The sequence below is a fragment of the Pelophylax lessonae genome, assembly GCF_965119305.1.
Source record: "Pelophylax lessonae genome assembly, chromosome: 8".
Lineage (NCBI taxonomy): Eukaryota > Metazoa > Chordata > Amphibia > Anura > Ranidae > Pelophylax > Pelophylax lessonae.
The window spans coordinates 241,082,331-241,108,974 of NC_138775.1; the positions used below are offsets into that span (position 1 = coordinate 241,082,331).

At 43.0% G+C, this 26,644-nt stretch overlaps 1 protein-coding gene across 3 annotated transcripts in view; it reads right to left on the minus strand.

Moving 5' to 3' along the window:
• OSBPL9 (oxysterol binding protein like 9) overlaps window positions 1–26,644 on the minus strand; it is a 260,826-nt gene that overhangs the window by 78,509 nt on the left and 155,673 nt on the right. For all 3 annotated transcript variants that reach the window (XM_082265508.1, XM_082265507.1, XM_082265509.1), the window contains 3 exons: window positions 26,433–26,480; window positions 15,849–15,878; window positions 9,675–9,725 (listed from right to left, as the gene is read on the minus strand). In XM_082265508.1, coding sequence (XP_082121634.1) covers window positions 9,675–9,725; window positions 15,849–15,878; window positions 26,433–26,480 — 129 coding nt within the window. The remainder of the gene's footprint in view (window positions 1–9,674; window positions 9,726–15,848; window positions 15,879–26,432; window positions 26,481–26,644) is intronic.

The following is a 26,644-nucleotide window of genomic DNA, read 5'->3' on the forward strand; positions in this document are numbered from 1 at the left end:
TGGTTTTGCACAGAGCAGCCCAGATCCTCCTCTTCTTGGGTCCCTCTTCAGTGCCCCCACAGCAAGCAGCTTGCTTTGGGGGCACCCAAGCCGAGCCACAGCTCTGTGTGTCCATTCAGACAAGGAACTGCGGCCCGCCCCCTTTCTCTCCTCTTTGGCTGACTGACTTTGAATGGCAGCAGCAGGAGCCAATGGCACCACGCTGCTGTCTCAGCCAATGAGGGGGGGGGGGTCCCGGCAGCCGAGACATTCCTGCAACATCGCCGGATCTAGAGGGACCTTAGTATTAGGGGGGGCTGCTGCACACAGAAGGCTTTTTATCTTAACCACTTCTGACCGATCCCATTTCTGACACATGTTGTTTACAAGTTAAAACCTGTATTTTTTCCTGGAAAATTACTTAGAAACCCCAAATATATATATATATATATATATATATATATATATATATATATATATATATATATATATATATATATATATATATATATATATATATTTATTAGCAAAGACTCTGAAGAATAAAATGGCGGCCGTTTGCAGGTTTGCACGTTTCTGTGTCCGTCAATGAACTCAGAGAATCAAATTTTACGGTAAGTACAAAAAAAATCTCATTTTCTCTTTCGTTCATCGACAGAAACATCGCTCCAAAAATCATAGCTACTGGGACGTCCAAAAGCAGTGCCAAAAGGAAAATGAGGAAAGCAAAGAGAAAAGTGCCTCTAAGTGCAGTATTTTATTATGCGGACAGGCAAACAAGTGAAGACTCACATAATGGCTGCTCAATATAGGCCCATCTGAGGAGTGCAAGCCCAATGGTGGATATCCAGCAAAGGTGTGCCTTTACAATCCAGGGATGTAGCAGTCGGGATTGCTGCGGAAAACGGGAGAGTTGCGGCATTTAGCGCATGACGTCACCAAAGAGCAGAGAACCACAACGCATTTCAGAGCATGCGCGAGGCTCGGAGCATGCTCGCTCATTTGTCAAGTGAATGACAAAGAAGCGCGCATGCTCTGTTTGAGCCACGTTTGCTGGACATCCACCATTGGGCTTGCACCCCCCAGATGAGCCTATATGGAGCAGCCATTATGTGAGTCTTCACTTGTTTGCCTGTCTGCATAATAAAATACTGCATTTAGAGGCACTTTTCTCTTTCCTTGCATTTATCTACAGAACTGGCTTCACTCCTTAGAAGAGCTATTCCTGCCCTTAGTGCTTATTGCGGATCAGACTTCCATATTAACAGGTGTACTCACCTTTATTATGGACTTTTAGAACGGTGTTCAACTATTTTTGTTGACAGAAGTAAAAAATAGTTTGTTTTTTTTCATAATCTTTTGGTTTATAGTGCAAAAAATAAAAACTGCAGAGGTGATCAAATACCATCAAAAGGAAAGCTCTATTTGTAAGGGAAAAAAGGACATCAATTTTATTTGGATACAGCGTCACACGACCGCACAGCCTGCAAAAACTTTGCGACCAAAAGATGCCAAAGTATCTACTTTGTAGAATTTGGTAACGTATGCACCAACAACCAAGTGACCACCTTGCAAACTAGAGATATTCACGCTTGATGACGGAAGGCCCAAGAAGTACTCAGCACCCAGGTAGAATGTGCCGTGACAGGGAAAGAAGGAACTTGACCTTTTTAATGGAATAGGCCTAAGTCACTGACTTTCTGATCCATCTGGAGATGGTAGCCGAAGAAGCAGCCAGCCCTTTCCTTGATCTGTCCGTAACCACAAAAAGCGAGTCTGACCTCCAAAAAGGACTCCATAGCTGCCAGATACACCCGAACGCATGAACCACATGCAAGGTATGCAAGGCAAATTCCTTGGGATGAGCTAGCTTGGGACACAAGGCAACACAATGTCCTCATTCAAATGGAAGTCAGAGACAACTTTGGGCAGGTTTAAATCCCATGGCGGCAAAAGTGACCGTACAGGTAGAGCCACATGTCGAACCCCCTGAATGAAGGTACGAACTAAAGAGTGTGTGGCAAGGGGTCGTTGAAAAAAGATTGCCAAGGCAGATACCAGGTCCTAGATGGTAAGGCCAACTTCTGCTCAACGCCCCGTTAGCGAAAGACTAAGATCCGAGTCACAGAAAAGAATCGAGGAGAAGTGCTAATCGACACCAAGAAATGTATGCTTTCCACATACGATGGTTTATCTTGCTGGAGAGGACTTTCTCGTCTTTACCATAGTACCGATCAATGATCCAGACAGACCGCTATCCCTCAGTACCTGGCTTTCAATAGCGAAGTCCTCAAAACCAGCAACTGTAAAGCAGATTGGTAGATCAGCCCTTGGGACAACTGATCTTCTCTGAGAGGAAGCCCTCATAAGAATGATCGGAAGATCCTTGCCCTTGATTCCTCACAGGAACTGTGGAAAAAGCTTGAGCCAAAGAGTAAACTGGCCTTACCGTGGCCCTTGGATGCCTGCGCTATCTGCCAGAGGAACCCCTGACCGCTCCACAAACCTCTGTATCCTCCGGTGGACACGACCCTGCTAAAGGAGCTGCATGTAGGACTGTTTAAACAGAACTGTCCTGAAGGTGGATACCACCAGACTCAGAACCTGTATGCAAATCGGGAGAGAGAACTGTATGTGTAACAGCAGCTGGTGAATCACAGCCTGTGGTTCCTGAAGTTTGTCCAGAGGAAGGACCACCCTGGTCAGAATTTGAAACAGACCTAGATAAATCAATTCCCTCGACGGGGATAGGGGGGACCTTAGGCATTTCAGACATCACCTGAAGCTTTGCAGGAATTAAATCCGCACAAGGAGCCTCAGGACCTAAAAAGACCGAAAGGAACAAATTTTGCCCCCCTGTCTGGCTACCCACAAAATAAACATTTCGCGAGACCTCCTTGACACTCACAAAAGAAGTCCACAGGGCTGGAAACCAGTGAAGATGTCCCCCCACCCAAATAATGGGTGAAGGCAGACCTTCATGCTGAAGGGGTCTTTTCTGCGGGTCTGGAGAAGCTAGCTTTAGGCTTACCAGACCAAGGTTGCTTGGAACCTCACAGGGAAGATTTGAAAGATCTGTTTCTCTTTATTCTTCGTCCCGGAAGCACAAACTTTTCTATGGGCTGACAAGGGCCCCCATCTGTGAAAAGGCTCCTTCCCTTTGATTGTGGCAGGAAGGTACTCTAACCCCCATGATACCCTTAATGACGTCATCCAGGGTAGCCCCAAACAGGCGATCGCCTTGAAAGGGCAGATCAAAGAATTTGTTTAGAGGCTTCTGTCAGGCTATATCGAGGCCAACCTAGTGCATAGCTGCAGTCTGCATGTGCTCACTGGCTGGGGTGGGGGGGACCACTGGATCTAGATTATTCAGCCCGTCGCTCAGGCCGGTGTCAAGGTCTTACCTTGTCCTCCTGTTGGCAGCCATCTTGGACATGTGCAGACTGCTGTCTCTTATAAACTCTGATTGAATCAATTGCTGCACACTTGACTATATCTATCACCTGATGGGCTGCAGTCCTTGCCCTTCTGTTTGTGCTCCAGGGTGCATCTCTGCTAGCAGTCTCCTGTTCCTCCGTGTATGACATGGCTTGGCTGACTACTCTCCTGGCTCTCGACCCCGCATCAGCAGACGACCCTCTTCTGGACTTGACCCTGGCTTGGATGACTAACAACTTCTGGATTTGACCCCAGCTTGTTCCTGCTCTCACTTCATCACTCTTGCTGTGCGTTTATTTTTGTTAGCTCCAATAAACTGCTTTATTTTATCTGCATCCCCGTGTGGTCTGGTTTCCTGCCACCCTGACATCTGGCAGTTGATTGTAGATCTCCCAAAGGAAAAAACAAAAAAGATGCAAGGAAGGAGAAAAAAAAATGCAGAGATCCCAGCCGGAAGCCTAGGTCCTTACTCCTGACTATATGCCAGCTATGGACGGCTCATGGGCGTAGCCAGGTGTTTTTTGTTCCACCTTGTCCTACTCCTGGAGGAGGCAATATAACCCAGTAGTTATGATTTATGGAGCGCTCCGTTCGTTGATAAACGAAAGAGACGTCCCGCTTTCAAAGTGATCATACAATAATCTAATCGTTAGTACACAGCTTTCGAGAGCTGATCATGACATTTCATCCGATATTATCCGATTGGACAAGCATGAAAAGAATTACCGTACGAGACTAGATCGTACAATTTTCATTTATTCAGTACAGTTGTCATTTGAAAATAAAATACAAATACATTACAACAAATTACTACACTTCTGAAGTTTTATTAGGTCGTACGAGAATTTTCGTAACTTTAGTAAACTTTTCATTTTAGATATGGAACCATCATGCAAAAAAAAACAAACGGAAGATCTGTCGTCCGATTTTCGGATTGTGTGTACGGGCAATTAGACATTGTGCTGAGAAATGATTATGGACAGAGACATCAGCAACAGCAGATTATATTTTAGTACAGGGTTCCTTTAACTGAAGGTGTTAGCTTCAAAGAAAGGAGTTATGACTTTTAGGACTGCTGACCAAAACAACCAGGGATAAGGTCAACCATAACATTATTTTAGTCACTAATGTGCTCTTCGAATTTATTTTAATGTTTAAAATCCAGTAGAGAACATTAGGTCCTGAAAGAACAGAACCATTTGAGCTTACATAGCTGTGTAATCAAGACTAAAAGGAGGGGTGCTGCAGGAGGAAGATGGAGGTATAGAACATATTCCGCTGGATCACAAGTCAGATTTTAAACAAAACACGTGCAAGCCAACCCCCGTTGCTTAAACATAATTAATGAGTGTTAGGCATAAACATGATCACAGATATCCGGTAGAACATTTATTCCTAAAGTCTGCAGGTAGCCATTGTCTCAACATAGAAGCAACAGGAAGACAAATCGTTCTATATTAGTCCGTAGAAGGCTACAATCCACTCAGAGCACGAGGGCAAAAAAACTGGAAATTCTGTATCTTTCCATAGAGAACTGAACACATGATAATGCAATCCAAACTTCCTTAACAAGCACACTTTATAAAAACCCACAATGCTCTGCAGTGAATGCCATGTCAGATCAATGATAATGCTGGCCCACTCGAGCAGACTAGAAATTGACTGAGCGCACTGCCTTTTTCCTCTTCCTTTTGTAGAGCTTGGTGTGCCAGTACTAATGAGAGGACTGTTGCTTTATTGAGCAAGTCTATGTCTCTGAAGGATCACAGCACATTTCTAGAGTGGGAAGGGAAGCTTTGCAAAGTCCTGCTCTCATTACAGCTACTTCTATCAATCACCCAGTGTTGGCGCTGTCATACTTCAGAACAGGATCCAGACCACACTTGAGGAGAAGCCATGATTGGCATGCGAGATTTCACCTATCAGAAAATACACATGCAACAAGGACCTTCCATTTTAGATTGGGTGAATACAAGCCATTTCTAGTCACTTTATGTTAAAAGCAGTGATCAGTTGTATACACTGGAATATGAGGCAATGAGAGCGAGTTCATATGCAGTTTTTGATGCGTGATCTCAGAAGAATAGCAGACACTCAAAATCAGTCGCACTGCGACCGATGGCAACAATTTCATGGGATTTCATATAATCCTTAGCAAAACACGGAAACCATAAAACCATGGGGCTGCATTCACACCAGCGTGTTGCGTTTTTTTTTAAGGCAGAAGGGGGAAGGGGGGTTTGGCGTTCGTATGCGCGTTTCTGAGCGTTTGTGTACAGCATCTTTAAAGCTTTTTTGTTGCTGTTTTTCATCTTTTTTTAGCTTTTATTATGTATTTATTTTTTACCTTTTTCTTGTAAGGGGTTAGGGTTTTAGGCTCGGTTCACACTGGGACAACTTGTCAGGTGACTTGGTCGCCTGATAAGTCACGCTCCATTCAGTGCAATGTAACAGTTAAAATCAGAGCGACTCAAGTCACTCCGACTTAGAAAAAGATTCCTGCACTATTTGGGGGCGGCTTTGCAGCAGCTTGCTTAACTTCTGTTAAAGAAGTAGTTTGCAAGCCGCGCTGCATGGGGCGGCTTCAGAGTCGGGCGACTTTGAAGCTGCCCCAGTGTAATCCGAGCCTAAAGGTTAGGTGTTCATTTATTATTATTTCTATATTTACTTCTTTAGTTAGGTTAGGGATTAATATTAGGGTTTTAGAATTAGGATCAGGGGTTAATATTAGTGTTAGGGTTTAATATTTGGCTTAGGGGGTTAATATTAAGGTTAAGAGTTGTGGTTAGGTTTATTTATTTATTTTATTATTCATATTCATTTAACCGGTTGCCGACCGCCGCAAGTACATATACTGCGGCGGTCAGCCCCGGCCAGGCAAAGTGACGTATGGGTACGTCACTCGCCTGTCACTTGCTTGTGGGCCAATAGCGGGCGAGCGCACGCCCGCGGAGGCACGCGCCCACCTCGTTCCCCGGGAAGTCCGTGCATGTGACCGGCGGTCCCGATGTCCGCCGGTCACTCGCGATCGTCTGCCGTGAAGGGAGAAAGGCAGGCGGCTAATGTAAACAAGCCGCCTGTCATTCTCCCCTGTGTAGGAATGGTGATCATACGGTTCTACTATGTACGACCGTTGATCACTGTTCCTACACCAGTAGCCATGTCCAATCACCGTTAGAAGCACGCCCCTAGGGACACACTTAACCCCCTCCTTCCCCAATAAAGTTAACCCCTTTCCTGCCAGTGTAATTTTGCAGTAACAGTGCATATATATATATAGCACTGATTACTGTAGTAATGTCACTGGTAACCCCAAAAGTGTCAAAAATGTCAGTCAAGAGTCCGATCTGTCCGCCGCAATGTCGCAGTACCAGAAAAAAAAAAAAAAAAAAAAAAAATCGCAGATCGCCGCCATTACACGTTAAAAAAAAAAAAAAAAAAAAAAACACCAAAAATGACAGAAAAAACCCTGGTCAGGAAGGGGGTAAAATCTTCCGGGGCTTAAGTGGTTAATTATTGCATTTGAGCAGCAAAACGCACAAAAACGCCTAAATCAAGTGTTTCCATGCATTTCTATGGAACAAAAAAAAAAAAAAAAAAAGGCATCAATCTGCCCGATTTGAGCTACAAAAAAAAGCTCCAGAACTTTAAGCTGTAGACTGCATTCACACCTCAGTGTTTTGAATTGTGGGCAGATTTGCCTTACATAGAATCGCGGTGTTGCTCTGCAGTGATTGTCACGCAATAAAATTGTGCTGCAGTTGCGGCAACCCCCATCGTGTGAAGCATGTCGCCCAAAAGCAGCTCCTGAATTTTTTTTGGGCAACAAGCTTTGCAAGATGTGGGTTGCCATTTCAAATGTGTGTTCTGTGATTTGTCATTCACACCTCGGTGCTTTGAACTCGCCCAGGTGTGAATGCAGTCTCGGGCATTTGACTTCAGGTGACTTGTAGTGGAGATGTGAACCAACTCCATAGAGAATAACTGAATTTTTCTCCTTCAGCGTTTTGGAGCTTCAAGCTACAAAACGCTGGGGTGTGAATGGGGCCTATGTAAGCACCATACTTTATTTTCCAACGCAGGTAACAGGATGCAGGACACTTTGTAAAAAAATAGCTTTTAATTGCCCAGAATAGAATTTTAACTAATTTTGACATAATTGTCAGAAGCGGATTTTAACAAAATTTGTCATAATTAGCAAAATTGCATGCTAAACCGTTCATCTCATGCACAAAAGACCTTTCTTGGTTATAAACGGATTAAGCAATCTGGAACTCATTTAAGCTTCACATGGTTTCTGACAAGCTAAAGGTCATGTTAGCTTCTAAGGTCCTTCTGGGACCCAAGGGGAGAGATCTCTGCCAAAATATCACAAGCACTTAAGCACTACAAAGCAAAATGATGGCCACGCTCTTGAGATGGATACTGAAAGATATAGAAAAAAAAAAAAAAAATGATTGAGTAAAGCTAGAAGTAGGTGGCAACCTTATTATGGTGTTGTAGGAACGGCTAGATGTGTTTTCCAAGAGTCAGTAGGAAAACACAATTCTCAATTATGGATTACCATTAAAGCTGATGGGACAAAAACAGAAAGAGGACAGTGTCCGTCCCAATAACCAGCATGAACACCTTAGACTTAAAAAATGGATATACAGATGGTGACAGTGCAATAGTAATTGTGGTGTATAAAAATACAGCAAAGCTGATTCCACCCTTGTGATGTCAACCACAGCTGCTATGTCCATGGATTTATTTCTCGCAACCTTTTGACCAGTAGGGACTTTTTAATATAGAATTATTCATTACAAATCTTTCAGTTCACTTTTCAAGGATAGCCCCTGCATGGTTCAGGCATGTACTGCAAGTAAAACGTCCATAAGAGAACTCTGGCGATCACAATTTGCACCGGAAATATCAGAGCAAATTCAGAAAAGGAAAAATAAAATAAAGACACCTTCATGGCTTACTATCACAACATCACAAATGCCATCAATAGCACAAAGTTTCAGATATACTCAAAAGTATTTAACTAGACTGTTCCTAAATGACCCACTAATTGACATCACATTTTCCTACCAGTGGTGGCAGGTGCTCCAAGGGCCTGGGGGCGGCAGACGGACCGCACTATACCCCCCCCCCCCGGACCACACCAGGCTATGCACCATACACCCCCCCCCCCCCAGGACAGGACAGAGAACAGGACACCCCCTGCCCCCCCCCCCCTCCGCTCACTCAACCTGCCTGGATATCTGCAGCAGCAGGCGGTGGTGACTTTGGCTTCTTCCTCCGGTCTTCTGCGTCTCCTCCCTCCTCCTCCATGCCCAATGACATGGCTTCTCCTTTAGGCCAATCGGAAAACGGGTCTCAAGACCTGCTTCCCGATTGGCCAGGAGGAGAATCCGTGTGACAATACCCGATCTTTAGCCTATTAGAGCCCTATGGCTCTAATCACATGGCTAACAAAAAAAAAGAAGCCCCATTGAAGTCCATGCGTCCGGCGCCCCGCATGTAGATTAGGGGGCTGGACGCATGGATGGGGGGCAGCGCCCTTGCGCCCCCCAATGCACCAGCCACCACGGTTTCCCACTAACCCATAAATATTAGCACCATAGACCAGGGCCTCCCCCTTCATGCAATAGTAGGTGTACGACAGATTGATACCCATTCGTTGTTCAACTGTTTGGCTGGAAAGCCGATCAGTTTGGCAGCTGCCCCCCAAGTTAGTGAACCTTATGCTGCTAGCTGGACTTTACTATGTTATTATGTGACCATTTATCTGTATTATTTTACTGGCCAAAATGTTGCAGTTGTCATGCTTGTCAACTGCATGCTTGCTGAAAATATAAATAAAAAAATACATTAAAAATTTTTTTATATATAAAACAAGGATTTACAATACAAGGATACCTTACATACAAGCATTAATGCCATTCCTGCTCTCCTCCCAGGTTACGCAGCAGTGTGCAATGTGCCTTTAATCATTGCTGCTGTTTGGAGTACATCAGACTGTCTTATTGTATCTGGCCCGCATTCCCTACCCCCTCCATGTACACCTACCCACAGTACAAACCTGCATCTGACTGACACACTTATTAGCGCTCAAGAACCCAGTGATGCAACACATCGCTTCCAAATTTTAGTTCACCCTGCTCCTGTTTATTTTACCAGTAGATATTTTTGTTTTTATTTTCCAAAACATTCAGTCACATGCAAGGTGATTTTATTATAGAATATGGTAGAAGGTAGACATGACTTACCTTGGCAATCTGCAGCAACACAATGCAGTGCTTGATGGACTCTACCATACTCTGTAAAAAAAATATTAATAAACAATATAAAATGTATGAAAATTGCCAGCCACATTTATTAAGTACATTTAGCCTCTTCCGATTGTGGTATATTAACCAACTTACTTAAAAACCAATCTCAAACCTTGGCAATTGCAGCTGAAAGACCATAGCCTATCTCCTAGGGCTGTCTCTTGTCAAGGAGACTGCCTATTACATTAAATAAATATTAGAGGAGATCCATGGGTTGGGGAAGGGTAGGTTTCAAGTTGACCTTGTGCAGAAAAGCAATATATATGCATATAACTTTTGTTGTCTGTATTCCTGGATGTATTTTCACCAATGGTAACCTCTACGTGTTCCTTTTTGTTTTTTCCATAGATGCTCATTTCCAACCGATGCGGCTGAGCCCGGGTCTCCCATCCCACCAGTTTGACTTTCTGGGTTTTTGACATGCTTACTTAATATTGTAAAGGCCTGTGCTTAAACGTTTTTGTAAGCTTTAGGCTTCGTTCAAATATATGTGAATTGGATGCATTTTGATCCACATCTGATTCGCATGGTATGTGAATCAAACCGACTTTCTACAAAGCCAGTTCACATACAGTACAGACCAAAAGTTTGGACACACCTTCTCATTCAAAGAGTTTTCTTTATTTTCATGACTATGAAAATTGTAGAGTCACACTTCAAGAGGTAGTCACCTGAAATGGTTTTCACTTCACAGGTGTGCCCTGTCAGGTTTAATAAGTGTGATTTCTTGCCTTATAAATGGGGTTGGGACCATCAGTTGTGTTGTGCAGAAGTCAGGTGGATACACAGCTGATAGTCCTACTGAATAGACTGTTAGAATTTGTATTCTGGCAAGAAAAAAGCAGCCAAGTACAGGAAAACGAGTGGCCATCATTACTTTAAGAAATGAAGGTCAGTAAGTCTGAAAAATTGGGAAAACTTTGAAAGTGTCCCCAAGTGCAGTCACAAAAACCATCAAGCGCTACAAAGAAACTGGCTCACGTGCGGAAAGGAAGACCAAGAGTCACCTCTGCTGCGGAGGATAAGTTCATCCGAGTCACCAGCCTCAGAAATCGCAGGTTAACAGCAGTTCAGATTAGAGACCAGGTCAATGGCAAACGGAGTTCTAGCAGCAGACACATCTCTAGAACAACTGTTAAGAGGAAACGGTGTGAATCAGGCCTTCATGGTAGAATATAGGCTAGGAAACCACTGCTAAAGAAAGGTAACAAGCAGAAGAGACTTGTTTGGGCTAAAGAACACAAGGAATGGACATTAGACCAGTGGAAATCTGTGCTTTGGTCTGATGAGTCCAAATTTGAGATCTTTGGTTCCAACCACCGCGTCTTTGTGCGACGCAGAAAAGGTGAACGGATGGACTCTACATGCCTGGTTCCCACCGTGAAGCATGGAGGAGGAGGTGTGATGGTGTGGGGGTGCTTTGCTGGTGATACGGTTGGGGATTTATTCAAAATTGAAGGCATACTGAACCAGCATGGCTACCACAGCATCTTGCAGCGGCATGCTATTGCATCCGGTTTGCGTTTAGTTGGACCATCATTTATTTTTCAACAGGACAACGACCCCAAACACACCTCCAGGCTGTGTAAGGGCTATTTGACCAAGAAGGAGAGTGATGGGGTGCTGCGCCTGATGACCTGGCCTTCACAGTCACCGGACCTGAACCCAATCGAGATGGTTTGGGGTGAGCTGGGCCGCAGAGTGAAGGCAAAAGGGCCAACAAGTGCTAAGCATCTCTGGGAACTCCTTCAAGACTGTTGGAAGACCATTTCAGGTGACTACCTCTTGAAGTGTGACTCTACAATTTTCATAGTCATGAAAATAAAGAAAATGCACAGGAGAGAGTAAACATTCTTACCAGAACGTATGGACTCAAATGAGTCAAACAAGCATGTAGCTGGAAATGTCAAGAGGATGATCGAAGTAGTAGGTCTCATGCCCACTGGACGTTATCAAAAGGTCAGTAGAAAGCTGTAGAAGGCGATTTTTCAGCTTTTTTGCAGTAGCATTTTTCAGCGTTTTAATTATAGCTTTTTTCAGCAGCAGTGTTTTTTTTTTTTTTTTAAAGCAAAACTATACTCCCACAGAAGCTTATGGGTCAAAAATGCTGAATAGCCGCATTTTTAAGCGTTTATTAGAGTAAGAGAGTTTTTACTAGAGATCGACCGATTATCGGCAGTGCCGATATGCACTTTCCCCGATATATCTGTATCGGCGTTTGAATTTGCCGATATTCAGGGAAAGTGCATGTACCGGGGTGATGCCTGCAGCTAGAGGCATCACCCCAGTACAGGTGTCCATAGCCAACTTGTAATGACAACCGATGCGGTTGAGCCCGGGTCTCCCATCCCACCTGGAGACCCGGGCTTCCTACCTCCACCGCCGCCGAAGAGAAGACCCGATCAAAGCAACATTCGGCATCACTTCCAGGTACTCGTGCAGAATCCAAAAAACTGACAGCATTCAAAACATTGGTGTTTTGAATGCTTTTCAGTGCTGAGGAGGGGTTTGGGGCCGACCCCCAGATCCCTCCACAATGAGTACCTAAAAAAAAATTTTAATGTCTGAAAATATCGGCAGATATCGGCCGATATTGATATCCGATTACCAAAATATCGGTATCGGTGTTAAAAAGCCGATGTCGGTCGATCACTAGCTGAAAAACGCCTCTTAAAACCCACTAGTTCTGGGGGGGGGTTCCAGCCTGTGTGCATGAACACATAGGATAACATGCTGGAGAGTTTACTGGCTGCAGAAAAAAAAATTAGTCTGACGTCAAAAACAGCAGCAGTAAAAACCACCAGTGTGCATGAGGCCGTAATCTCTAGGGGTTTGACACCGTACCGTAACTCTCTAAACCGACCAACCCTCTTGGTAAGTTATGGACATCGTTGGCACTGTGGTGCTCTGGGGCTGATTGCTGCAGTTCCAGTGGCCACCAGCAGGTGTCTCCCAGAAGCCAGCAGGCTTCAGTGATCAAGCTCATGAACACTGGAACTGCAGCAATCGGCCCAGAGCACCACAGTGCCAACAGTGTCCATAACTTACCAAGAGGGTTGGTCGGTTTGGATAGTTACAGTGTTAAACCCCTAGAGGTTACTACTTCAATATCTTGACATTTCCAGCTACATGCTTGTTTGACTCATTTGAGTTCATACATTCTGGTAAGTGTTTACTCTCTCCCCTGGGTGGCAGATCACAGTAACTCCCTGAGTGAACATGGATTGCTTCTAAATGTCACCACTGCTCTTTAGACATTGCTCTTTAGTCTTATATAGACTGTCCCACCATACGGTGGTCATTCTGTATTTGTAGTTTCCTTCTGGCAGAAGATTTATGAATTGTTTTCACTTTTCCTTTCATTGCACATTGCACTGTGTTGTTTGTATATGGTAAGGTCACTATTTCCCTTTGCACATATTTGTTCATGATTAGTATTATATTTTAGCGCTGCACATTATTTCCATAAGTTTAAACCAGCTGTGGTATTGCAGCATAACCTCTAAAGCAGGAGGTTTCCAGGGCCAGTTTACAGTCTTTGAAGCTGTAGGGGCTTGGACCTTGACCAATGGGTTTGGAAATCACCCTTGGGTCAGTGAGATTAAACAATGGCCCATCATTGGTTTTAGTGGATCAAATGGTGTCTTATCGTTGGTATCAGTGGGAGGAATGGTGCCCCATTCATTGGTATCATTGAATGAATGGCATGGTGCTCCAAGGATCGGATAAAGGCAAACAAAGGCCACATCCAGCCCGCAGTTTGGAGACCACTGCTCTAGAGAAAAGACCTGCACCATGATTGGACTTCAGCCAAATTCTGCATGACATGCAGACATCTGTAGACCTCTTAGGCCCCTTTCACACATGCAGTCCGTTCAGTTCATCAGTTCAGTCACGTCAAATGTTTCAGTTTTTTATCCGTTTTTCATCCGTTTTTTAATCCGTTTTTCATCCGATCTGTTTTTTTGATGGATGAAAAATAGGGCATTCATCCGTTCAAAAAAAACGGACATTGACGGAAGTGGATGAAAACGGATGTTAACTGATGATCATCAGTTGTCATCCGTTTTTACATAGAGATGCATTGATGTCCGTTTTTCATCCGTCAACGGATGGATGAAAAACGGACAAACGGACAAGTGGACAGCATGTGTGAAAGGGGCCTAAATAATTGTTAAGCAGTGAAAATTTCTGCTAAAGAGTAGAAAGGTCAACAACTTGTTTGAATCCACTATAGGTTTTTATACACCTTGATACCCAGAGAACAGGGTTAGTTATAAAACAGAAACACGAGAATTTTAGTTTACTCCAGAATGAAGCAAGTGCTTAACCACTTACCGACCGCTCACTCGAGCTCTACTGCGGCAAAATGGTTAGTTATCGTCCAGCAACGTAGACATACGTTGCTGGACTCCTCCCCTTGCTGCTCTTCCCCGATCGTCGGGGAATCGAGTTTGGAGATCCGCCCGCTTGTGTAAACAAAGCGGGCAAATCTCCTAAGCGACAGACAGTGACAGATTGCAGGGTTCAGCATAGCTGAACATGTGATCTGTCCCTGTGTCACTCAGTCACCTCCCCCCACACACGTTAGTAAGCACCAGGCATACATTAACCCCTCCCTCTCCAATAAAATTAACCCCTTCCCTGCCAGTGTCATTTTTACAGTAACAGTTCATATTTATAGCACTGATTACTGTAGTAATGTCACTGGTACCCCCAAAAGTGTCAGTCAAGGGTCTGATCTGTCCGCCGCAATGTCGCAGTCCCGCAAAAAAAAAAAAAAAAAAAAAAAAAAAAAAAATCACAGATCGCCGCCATTACTCGTTAAAAAAAAAAAAAAAAACACACCAAAAATTATAGAAATCTTTCCCTTAGTTAGTAAACGCAATAACTTTTGTGCAAACCAATCAAAATACGCTTATTGTGATTTTTTTTTTACCAAACATAGGTAGCAGAAAACAAATTGGCCAAAAATGTTAAAAAAATTTGATTTTTACATTTTTTTGGGGGGGGGAATTTCATATAAAAAAAAATGTGAAAAATATTAATTTTTTCAAAATTGACGCTCTTTGTTTATAGCGCAAAAAGTAAAAATCGCACAGGTGATCAAATACCACCAAATGAAAGCTCTGTTTGTGGGAAAAAAAAAGGACGTAAATTTCGTTTGGGTACGGCGTTGCACGACCGCGCAATTGTCAGTTAAAGTCGCACAGCGCCGAATCGCAAAAAGTGGCCTGGACGTAAGACAGAAAAATCCTCCGGTGGTAAAGTGGTTAAGAAGCTCTGGGCTCTCTAAATAGTAGACATTGACGGACCTTAAAGGACCCAAGTTGAGCTGCCTCGAGGATCCCTGCAGCATGAGACCGCTGACCCACAATACAATAATTCAGAAAGTCAGGCAATGCAAGACTGTCCTGTAGCCAGAGCTGCTGTAAAGTAGCAAGGCAAGGTCAAATTACCCCACAAAAACACATTATTATTATTATTATATAGGATTTATATAGCGTCGACAGTTTACACAGTGCTTTACAACTTGAGGGTAGACAGTACAAATATAATACACTTTAATATAGTAGGAATCAGAGGGCCCTGCTCGTTAGAGCTTACAACAAGAATTAAGCATTATCTATATTTTTTGGGGATATTCAGACCAGGAAGTTCTTAAGTACACAAATCCTCATTTTATTGAGACTTGCTTTTCTGATGAGGGCTAGAAGCAAATTGCTCCATGCCTCCATTCTAATTTTAGTTTATGATCTACATAGCAGAAGATTTAGGGAGATGTAATCTTTCACTATCCTAGCAAAATGTCACCTCTAGGTATGTTACAAATATAATCCATCTCAAAAGGCAGAGTGGTTAGCATTTGCCTTTGTCCTATTATCCAAGAGAAAAAAATTGTGATTTTCTCCAAGTGACTTCGAGCCCCAAGTACAAGGCATATCCATCTATGATACACAGAGCAACTGTCGGGGATAGACCGAGGTCTTGCAGTTAGCATCATTTAAAACAGACTGGCTTTAAGTGCCAATCATTATTCGTATCCAAACAGCCCATTTATTCAAAGAACCAGATTGTTATTTCCCACAAAGATTAAGTAAAGAAACTTACACATGTTGTATCCTTGAGATTTTCAATTTTCTGTGGAGGAAAATGAAAATGATAAAATTATTTTCATAATACACAATGGATAATTTTAACGGTTCTTTCCCCTATTTGAAAAAAATACTACATTTAAAATAATGCTAAATACCACTCTAAAATACAGCAGATGTTTAAAAGAAGCAATGTTGTTTGCAAATGCTATTTCATCTCCCAAACAATAAACATAGTTTATCAAAAAGAGGAAGCTGTAAAACTTGTTTTTGAAATATTTCTTTATGTCAAAAAAAGAAAATAGTGAATACCTAATCAACCATGATGAAGGCTGCATGCATGGTGGATGAAACGCGTAGGTGCTAGACCGCAGTGGTTCTCAACTCCGGACCTTGGGACCGACTAACAGGCCAGGTTTGCAAGATAACTGAAATACATCACAGGTAATATAATTTGTTGCTCAGTGACTGCAGTATTCTAGTCTGCATCTCCCCAAGGTGATACTTAAAATCTGGCCTGTTAGTGGGTCCCGAGGACCGGAGTTGAGAACCACTGTGCTAGATTGTTTAAGGAATATGCATGCTGAAACCGGTCCTGTAGAAAAAATATATCGCTAGCTGAGCTCAGCCAAGCTGGGCAAGTGACCACAGAAGGGGCTTGCCCCTCCATGCATGCAACAGAAGCACCGACTGTAGGTGTTTGGAGCAATTATGGATACAAGCGATTGGAACAGAGGGTACCCAGATGGATGTGGACGTTTTTGTAACCAATACATACTTCTGCTTGTAAGCAAGCTCAATATATACTAATCAGATGTGATTGGGTTGATACAAGTATACTTATAGCTTTGTTCAACAAAATACTCTTGGAATATTTTGTCTTAAAATGATTAGCGTATAAAGGGATAATATGGTATACCAACACCGTGACAATTTGGCTACAGATCCTATTTGTTTGCGATACTATTCACCAATAGGGTAAGGGGCTTATGCCTATGGACGCAGTCATGACATGGTGTGCACATTTGTAATGCCCATGCAGGGATGCCAGGATAAGTTATTGATAGATGCAGAAGTATTTATACTGTACATATGCCTACTGAGCAATAGCATTAAGGGCCATTTCACACAGATACGTTTTTACTGCTTTTTTATCTTGCAAGAAAAAGGTTTCCCTTTAAATCCAATGGGACTTTTCAAATCACTGCGTTACAGGGGCGGTGCGTTTTTAAAAGTCCTGCATGCTGCCTCTTTGGTGCGGTTTTAAAAACCGCACCAAAAAAGCAGCTTCCAATTGAAATGAATGCATTGCGGTAAAAATGCATCGCACTTTGCATTTTTTGAGTCACGTGTCCATTTTTCACAGGCAACACAAAAACACACCAGAAATGCATCTCAAATACAGCAAAATTGCGGTAAAAACGCATATGCAATTTCACCGCAATTTTGCTAGAGAGCAGTGGACCCAATACTGGTAAAAATTCCAAAAGTCCAGAATCAGGGACCAGTTCCAAATGTGATGGGGACTACATGAACAGAGATAATAGTGGGTATTTAATTGTCTTTTAGTTATTACATAGTTATTTTTCAAATACAGCATTGTAGGAGGTCTTTGAGAAGACAGAGAACTGACCATTTCTAGGTTTTCTTTTTTACAAGTTTTTATAAACCTCTTTATACCTGTCCCTCTTTTTTAATTAAATATAAATTTGTGTTTGCCTCAGGTCCTGGTAAGGGTCTACTTTTAATGCTCATGTACAGGGGCTGGGCAAAATTATGGAAACACCAGGAAGAAAAACGAAATAGTTCCTTAATATGGTGTTGGAATGACTTTGGCATCCATGACTGCCTGAATTCTCAAATACAACTCTTGGATGGTGGATATTGGAATCTGAAACAACTCTTCATGCAATAATAATTCCAGTTCTTGCTGGGAGGCACAAAACAAGCCCGAACCTTGTTGACCGTAGCGGCACTAGGATATTGAGGTCCAGTGACTGCAGCGCCCAGGGAAGGTGCGAGACTTCGTCTACATGTTCATCAAATCACGATTGGACAACATGAGCTGTGTGAATCAGAGCATTATTGTCTTGGTAAATGGTGCCGTCTTCAGGGAAACAATGTCTGCACCATGGTTTGCACACGGTCGGCCAACATTTGTACATAGTCACTGGCGGTGGCTGTTTTCTGCAGGCCCCATCATCACCTTGAAAAGGTACAAAGATATGGCTGCCCAAACCATGACTGCGCTACCACCATGCTTTAAAGACAGTCCTGGTCGTAAGCTTGGAAGGGTGGTTGCCAAACTTAAACACGTCTGATGGTTGGGAACCGTGTCAAGCTTGATTCACAGGACAGCTTTCCATTGATCGTTAGTCCACGATTTAAGGGTGTTGCACCACTTTCTCCCTTTTCTGAGCATTCATATCAGTCACTAGTGGTTTGGCTGTTGCAGCTTGCCCGCAAATGTTTTGCTTATGGAGCTTATGGAGTTCCCTCTGCACAGTCTTTGTGGACGCAGGCTTTGGAAGCCTGAGATTGAGCTCAGTAGTCACTTTTGCAGCAGCAGTTGTCTTCTTCTAGGTCACAATCCTATGCAATGTCCTTTTGTCTCTTTTGGTCAGTTGACCACGTCGACTGCGGTTATGCTTATTAGACAACATTTTCCCAGAAACTGTATACGCAGTCATAACCTTTGATACTGTACCTCGTGACACTGCAAAAAAATTGGCAACTTCAGTCACAAAGGCACCAGCTAAGCAGGAAACCAACAATTTGCCCTTTTTGAAACTCCGTATGTTCCGACAGGTCTCCATATTACAAGCAGCGCACGGTGTGAATGATGACAAGTGAGGCTTCTCATCACACAGCAGAAGCAAAACAATGTTGCATCACTTCCCGTATCAGTGCAAAACATGACGTCACTTTCACACCTGCAAATCATGTAGAGTTTCCATATTTTTGTCCAACCCCTGTAGATCTACCTTCAGATGTTTCCCCTAAACAGTTTACATTGATAGGGACCGCGCAAAATAATATATATAAAAAGAAAAAAAAAAAAAAAAACACAAGGATGCATGCAAATACCTTTCCCTTAACCACTTGCCGACTGCCTAACGCCGATCTACGTCGGCAGTCAGCCCCTCACAGGCAAAGTGACGTAGGGCTACGTCACTAGCTTGTGAGGGTCTAGGGAGCGAGCGCGCGCCCCCGGAGGCGCGCTCCCGCTCCCGCGTGGTCACGGACCCCCCCGCACGTGTGACCAGCGGACCCGATGTCCGCCGGTCACGCGGCGATCGGCGGGGGAGAGGGAGAATGTCAGGCAGCTTGTGTAAACAAGCTGCCTGTCATTCTCCTCGCTGTAAAGACACTGATAAAACGGATCTAGTATGTAGATCCGTTGATCAGTGTCCTTACAGCTCAAGCCACAGCCAATCACAGTAGAAAGCACGCCCCTAGGGATACACACAGCCCCTCCCTTCCAAATAAAGTTAACCCCTTCACAACCAGTGTATTTTTACAGTAACAGTGCATATGTATAGCACTGATTACTGTAGAAATGTCACTGGTAACCCCAAAAGTGTCACAAATGTCAGTCAAGGGTCCGATCTGTCCGCCCCAATGTCGCAGTACCGCAAAAAAAAAAAAAAAAAAAAAAAAAATCGCAGATCGCCGCCATTACGCGTTAAAAAAAACAACAAAAATTACAAAAATCTTTCCCTTTGTTAGTAAACGCGATAACTTTTGCGCAAACCAATCAAAATACACTTTTTGCGATTTTTTTTACCAAACATATATGTAGCATAAAACAAATTGGCCGAAAATTTTAAAAAATTTTGATTTTTACTTTTTTTGGGGGGGGAATTTCATATAAAAAAATGTGAAAAATATTGTTATTTTTGCAAAATTGACGCTCATTTTTTGTTTATAGCGCGTGATCAAAAAAATCGCACAGGTGATCAAATACCACCAAAAGAAAGCTCTGTTTGTGGGAAAAAAAGGACGTCAAATTCGTTTAGGTACAGCGTCGCACGACCGCGCAATTGTCCGTTAAAGTCACGCAGTGCCAAATCGCAAAATACCCCCTGGTCAGGAAGGGGGTAAAATCTTCCGGGGCTTAAGTGGTTAAGCAGAGCGCAAGTATCTGAGTACCACAAACACTATTTAATATTCAAAGCAAACTCGCCCATCCATGCCTCCATGCTTTATTTTGTTGAGCAATCACCCTAGCATTTCTAGTCGTGGCAAACTTGAGTAATGGCCCGTACACACGTACCGATTGTCGGCCGTAAATATTCGGCCAACGTCCGATCGGCCGATTGTTAGTATGATGCTTCCGACAACCGACTGCAACTTTTCGACCGAACAAAATCTGGTGTGCAGGCTATAAAATTTTTGTAGGCCAACAAAGAACGGCCGATTGTTCGTCAGTCAGTACAGATTTCGGCCGACAAAAAGCAGATGAGCAAGACTGGGCATGCTCAGAGAAGAAAAAACACACGGAAAGTTAACCATCACATGACATCACTTCTGAAGTTGGTTGTTGTTGGCCGACAAAATTCGTGTGCAGTCTTGAGCACTTTTCAACCAACACGACACAGGACAAAAGACGGCCGATCGTTCAGCCGACAATCGGTACGTGTGTACGGGGGCTTAAGGGCAGAGGAATCTTGTAGCCTTTACTTCCTGGAATTTATCTGACCTTAGCTCAGGCATGCAAGCAGGAGGGTGTGCTTAGCTGAGAAGGCCCTTCCTCCAGATAAAAAAAAAAAAAAAAAAATCCCCATTAAGACTTGTGGAATGGAGGACATAATTTTGGCCTAGGCCAGAGACTAGGAAGAGGCTGAAGAAATGAAAAAAAGCCTAAAACAAGTAAATATATACTTTCCTATTAACTAAGGCTAGCATCATAGGGATTAAAAATTGCGAAATGTGGATTGAGAGAGTTTAGTTCAGCTTCAAATGTACATCAGAAATCATGCCTTTTGAATAAAACAATTACAACCCGACAGACACCTGAGGATACAGAAACTGACACAATAATACCAGAGGCACACCATTTGTTGAATAAAATTCAATGCACATATGAAATTAGCAATGACTCCTGATGTAAGAGTCATGTCTAATTGACACATAATTAGCCCCACAGGATCACCTTGCGTGCAAGAAACAGCTGCATATCATTTAGCAGGGATATCTCCATGGAATGAGTTAACACTTTCTCAGAAGACATGAATAACATCAACGCAAGTGTGGATAATATGCAGATGGATCTAGAAATCTTTCATTGGCAAAGCAAAGTGAAAGCTATAGGAAATCCAAGGGTGGCTTTACTGGGATATACACAGGGCTTTTTTTCAGCGGGAACGTGGGGGAACGCAGTTCCGGCACCTCCAGCACTGAATGCATGTAATGGTAAGGGATTCTGGAGGGGCTAGGATGCTGGCTGCTGGAGGATCTATTGTAACTGGCAGGGTTTATTTTTGCATGAGGGTTTATTGTTGCTAGGGGGTGTCTTATGTTGCTGAGGGGTCAATTGTTGCTGACAGGGATCTACTGTTGAGGTAGAAGTCTATTTGTTCTTGCTGCTGGAAAATCTGTTGTTGCTGGCGGTCTAATGTTGCTGGGGTGGATATATTGTTGCTGAGGTAGTATTCTGTAACAGGGGGTCCATGTTTGCTATAATGTTGCGTGAGGGGTCTATTGTTCCTAGTGGCTCCATTATTGCTGAGAGGTCTATTGTTGCTGGGGTGTGGTCCTTTGTTGCTGGGGGGGGGGGGTCTCTTTTTGCTGTTGTGTGGTCTATCATTGCTGGAGGGAGATCTATTGCTGGGTGAATCTGTTGTTGCTGGGGGATCTAGTTTGGCTTGGATGGGGGTCTATTGTTGCTGGGGTGGAATCTATTGTTGCTGGCTGTGAGGGAACTATTTTACTGCTTTTTTTGTTATCATTGCCAAAGTCCATACAAATTACTTAGAACCACAAAACAATACTTGGTTCTTTATTCTCTAAAAGAGGCGGTACTGGAATGTGGGTAGGGGGTGGAACCAAGGGACGGTGCTCAGAGGTGGGTAGGGCGGAGACAAGGGGTGATTTAATAGTGGGAGTTCCTGCACCTATTCTATGAGAAAAAAAGCCCTGGATATACATAGAGTGATATAAAACATACTTTTCAGGAAAATGCTGCAATAAGACTTTCAAGAAGCAGAACGGAACACAGTTATTTTCAAATCTCATAAAACCATATCTTATTCACAATAGAAAATAGATAACATATCAAAGGTTTGAACCGAGAAAACATAAAAATTTTAAAGAAAAAAAATAAGGCAGTTTTAAAATTGACGGCAGTAACACATATAAAAAAAGTTGGGACAGGGCCATGTTTAACCACGGTGTAGCATCTTCTTTCACCTAAACTCTTTAAATGTCTGGGATCTGAGGAGACCAGTTGCTGGAGTTTTGGGAGAGGAATGTTGTCCCATTCTTGCCTGATATGGGATTCTAAGGCCCCTTTCACACATACGGTCCGTTTGTCCGTTTTTCATCCATCCGTTGACGGATGAAAACGGACATCAATGCATCTCTATGTAAAAACGGATGACAATGGATGATCATCCATTAACATCCGTATTCATCCACTTCCGTCAATGTCCGTTTTTTGGAACGAATGAATTCCCTATTTTCATCCGTTTTTGCATTGGTAGTGGATGTAAAAAAAAAGATGAAAATCGGATGAAAAAACAGATACATTTTGACGTGACTGAACTGATGAACTGAACGGACCGTATGTGTGAAAGGGGCCTAACTGCTCAACATTCCTGGGCCTTCTTGGTCCAATTTCTTACTTCAAGATGTGCTAAATAATTTTGATGAAAAGTCTGGAGTGCAGGCAGGCCAGTTAAGCATCCGTACTCTTCTACTACGAAGCCATGCATTTGTCATAGACGCAGTATGCGGTTCACAGTCAGTGATTTTTTAAAGTATTCTTGAGCCCATGCAATGTCAATCACAGAAGCATGGCCCATTTTTAATGCAGTGCCGTCTAAAGGCCCAAAGACCAGAGGCATCAAATATTGTGATTCGGCCTTGTCCCTTGCACACAGATATTTCTCCAGATTCTCAGAATCTTTTGATATGCACTGTAGATGCTACATTTACATTCTTTGCGATTTTACATTAGGGAAAATTCTGAAAATGCAACAATTTTTAGAAGTAGCTTTTCACAGATTGGTGAACCTCTGCCGAACTTTACTTTTGAGACAATGACTCTCTAAGTTGCTATTGTTATACCCAATCATATTATTGATCTGTTGCCAAAGAACCTAAATAGTTGCAAAAGTTCTTCCAGCTCTTCCATGTTAGTACCACTTACTTGGCCAGTTTTTTATTGCCTTGTCCCAACTTTTTTTGAGACATGTTGTTGCCACCTTTTTTTAAATTACCTTATTTTTTTCTTAAAATGGTACCTTTTCTCAGTTTAACCACTTAAGCCCCGGAGGATTTGGCTGCTAAACGACCAGAGGGTATTTTGCGATTCGGCACTGCGTGACTTTAACGGACAATTGCGCGGTCGTGCGACGCTGTACCTAAACGAATTTGGCGTCCTTTTTTTCCCACAAACAGAGCTTTCTTTTGGTGGTATTTGATCACCTGTGCGATTTTTTGATCACGCGCTATAAACAAAAAAAGAGCGTAAATTTTGCAAAAATAGCAATATTTTTCCCTTTTTTTTATATGAAATTCCCCCCCAAAAAAATGTAAAAATCAAAATTTTTTAATATTTTCGGCCAATTTGTTTTATGCTACCTATGTTTGGTAAAAAAAAAATCGCAAAAAGCGTATTTTGATTGGTTTGCGCAAAAGTTATTGCGTTTACTAACAAAGGGAAAGATTTTTGTCATTTTTGTTGTTTTTTTTTTTAACGCGTAATGGCGGCGATCTGCGTTTTTTTTTGCGGTACTGCGACATTGCGGCGGACAGATCGGACCCTTGACTGACATTTTTGACACTTTTGGGGTTACCAGTGACATTTCTACAGTAATCAGTGCTATATATATGCACTGTTACTGTAAAAATACACTGGTAGTGAAGGGGTTAACTTTATTTGAGAGGGAGGGGCTGTGTGTGTCCCTAGGGGCGTGATTCTAACTGTGATTGGCTGTGGCTTCAACTGTATGCAGAGTGATCAATGGATCTACATAGTAGATCCATGTGATCATCTCTCATACAGAGAGGAGAATGACAGGCAGCTTGTTTACACAAGCTGCCTGACTTTCTCCCTCTCCCCCGCCGATCACAGAGTGGCCGGCGGCGATCGGGTCCGCCGGTCACACGCGCGGGGGGGGGGGGTCCGTGACCACGCGGGAGCGTGCCTCCGGCGGCGCGCGCTCGCTCCCTAAACCCTCACAGGCGAGCGACGTAGACCTACGTCACTTTGCCTGTGAGGGGCTGACCGCCGCCGTAGATAGTCGTGCGGCGGTCGGCAAGTGGTTAAAAATTTGATAGGTTTTCTTTTTTTAATTGTGAATAAAATATCAGTTTATGGGATTTGCAAGTCAGTGCATTCTGTTAATATGTAGATTTTACACAGCGTTTTTTTTTTTTTTTTTTTTTTTTAGAATTGGGGTTGTTAGGCAGGCCATACACGGTGTGATTTTTTTCCCTGCAACTAGGAGAGTACAGCACAAGAGGAAGATGTATGACATATCAGTAAGAATAGTATGCATATTTGCAGATTATAGCAAAAGTTTACCCAATCAACAAACTTTACTTCTGCTTTAATTTTTTTTTAAATTACTGAGAAAACAGAAGTAGGGGTAGTATGTAATGTGTTTCTATAGCAGTGTCTTTATAGATACTATTTTAAAGGATAAGTCCAGGCAAAACCTAACTAAAGCTAAACCTGCTCTATGCCACATTCTAAACCTAATCTATCTAACCCTGTAAAGCAAAAATCACTGTAGTTACCTATTCTGCATCCAATCAGGTCCGGTCCCACGGTGAGCTGTCAGCGGCGGCTTCAGTGTGGAGGCGGGTGCAGGAGAGGTACTCAACCACAGACGCCCCATAGTAAGTCTATGGGTGACGTCACTTCCCATTCATTTCACAGCTGTTGTCGGTCCTCTCCTGCACAGACCTTTCGTCGCTGGAGACTGGACCGGATCAGCTGCAAAAAAGTAAAGTACATCGATTTTTGATTTACAGGGTTAGATAGATTAGGTTTAAATGTGGCAAAGAGCAGGTTTAGCGCTAGTAAAATTTTGACTGCACTTATCCTTGAAGTAGTATGATTTGAGAAGTAGTTCATGTATTACTTTTTCAGGACTATGGCCATAGACTATAATGTAAATAGTGCTGCAAATAGTACCTGTGTATATCAGCACTACTTGAGCCTGAAAGTAGTTAAATATTAACCCTTTGTTAGTTAAGTTCATAACATCACTGTTCCTCAATGTGACATGGTCAGCCCCTCTCACTGAAGTAGCACTTAAAGCATGGGTGTCCAACCTTATGGCTTTTCTGGGCCACATTGAGTGTAGAGAAATTTTCTCGGGCCGCACATAAAATAAATACTATAGTTAAGGTATATAAGTAATAAAATGCCGCCATGCCCTCCCGTGCTGCCGCAGCCCCCCAGCACTAATTTAACACAACTAGTGGATGATCCCCTCCGAGGCAGCCTCTGTGGCCGTGCCCCCAACTCGACTTCCTTCTTACCCAGCAAAAAAAAAAGAAAAAAAAATTGTCAGGGGGCAGTGGGCCACATTGCCTGCGGTTCCAGCCGCAGGTTGGACATGCATGACTTAAAGGGAGATTGTTAAATCTAATTTTTTGGGGGGGTTAAAAACAACAGGTTACATTTACCAGCCCGGATCCTCTTCTCAGATTCCTTTTCGGTGCTCCTGGCACCTCCCCTCCTCTTGAGTGCCTCCACAGCAAGCAGCTTGCTATGGGGCACCCAAGCCGAGCTGCAGCTCCGTGTGTCCATTCAGACAGAGCCACGAACCGGCCACACTCCCCTCTCTCCTCATTGGCTTACTGAGTTTAAATGACCACAGCGGGAGCCAATGGTACCACGCTGCCGTTGCATCCAATGAGGAGGGAGTGACTCGGGCAGCCCAGACACTCCTGCAACATCGCAGGTTAGAAATGGGCTTAGGTAAGTATTAGGGGGCTGATGCACACAGAAGGCTTTTTATCTTTTTGCATAGAATGCAACCACTTTAAGTCCTATCAGATCTTTACAAATCTCACAGAAGTAGTGTTGAAGCATTGCTTGAAGTCGGACTTTAAATCGTACAACTTTAAAATCGCACCTGGTGTGACCGCAGGCTAAAAGCTGGGATAGGGAATACCAAAAGACAGAAGAAGCTTGCGACTCGATCCATCCCAAATGTTAAAGTCTTCTCACTTTTGGATGGACGTCAGCTTTAACAACATTTTATCTTCCTGTCCCAGGAACAGAAGTGACTACAAAACTATAGCCACATATTTGCAGTTTGTAGCCACTACACCCAGATTCAATTCACAGTTTCACAGGACCCATAACAACCAAGTAACAGTTTAAAAATAATTCTAATTTGGGTACAAAGATACTAACCTTTCTCTGTTCATCATCTTTGCAGTTCTGGATCTTGTCATCAAATAACTGGGAATCAACAAGTTACAAAAATAAAAAGAAGCATTAAAAAGCAGATAAACCTGTATAGCAGGTTAATGCAATAGGCAAACAAACCATTGCCACAAGCCGTAAAACCAAAAGTAAATGTGAACAAGGCAGCACAAAGTGTTTCTTAACAAGTAGTAAAACGT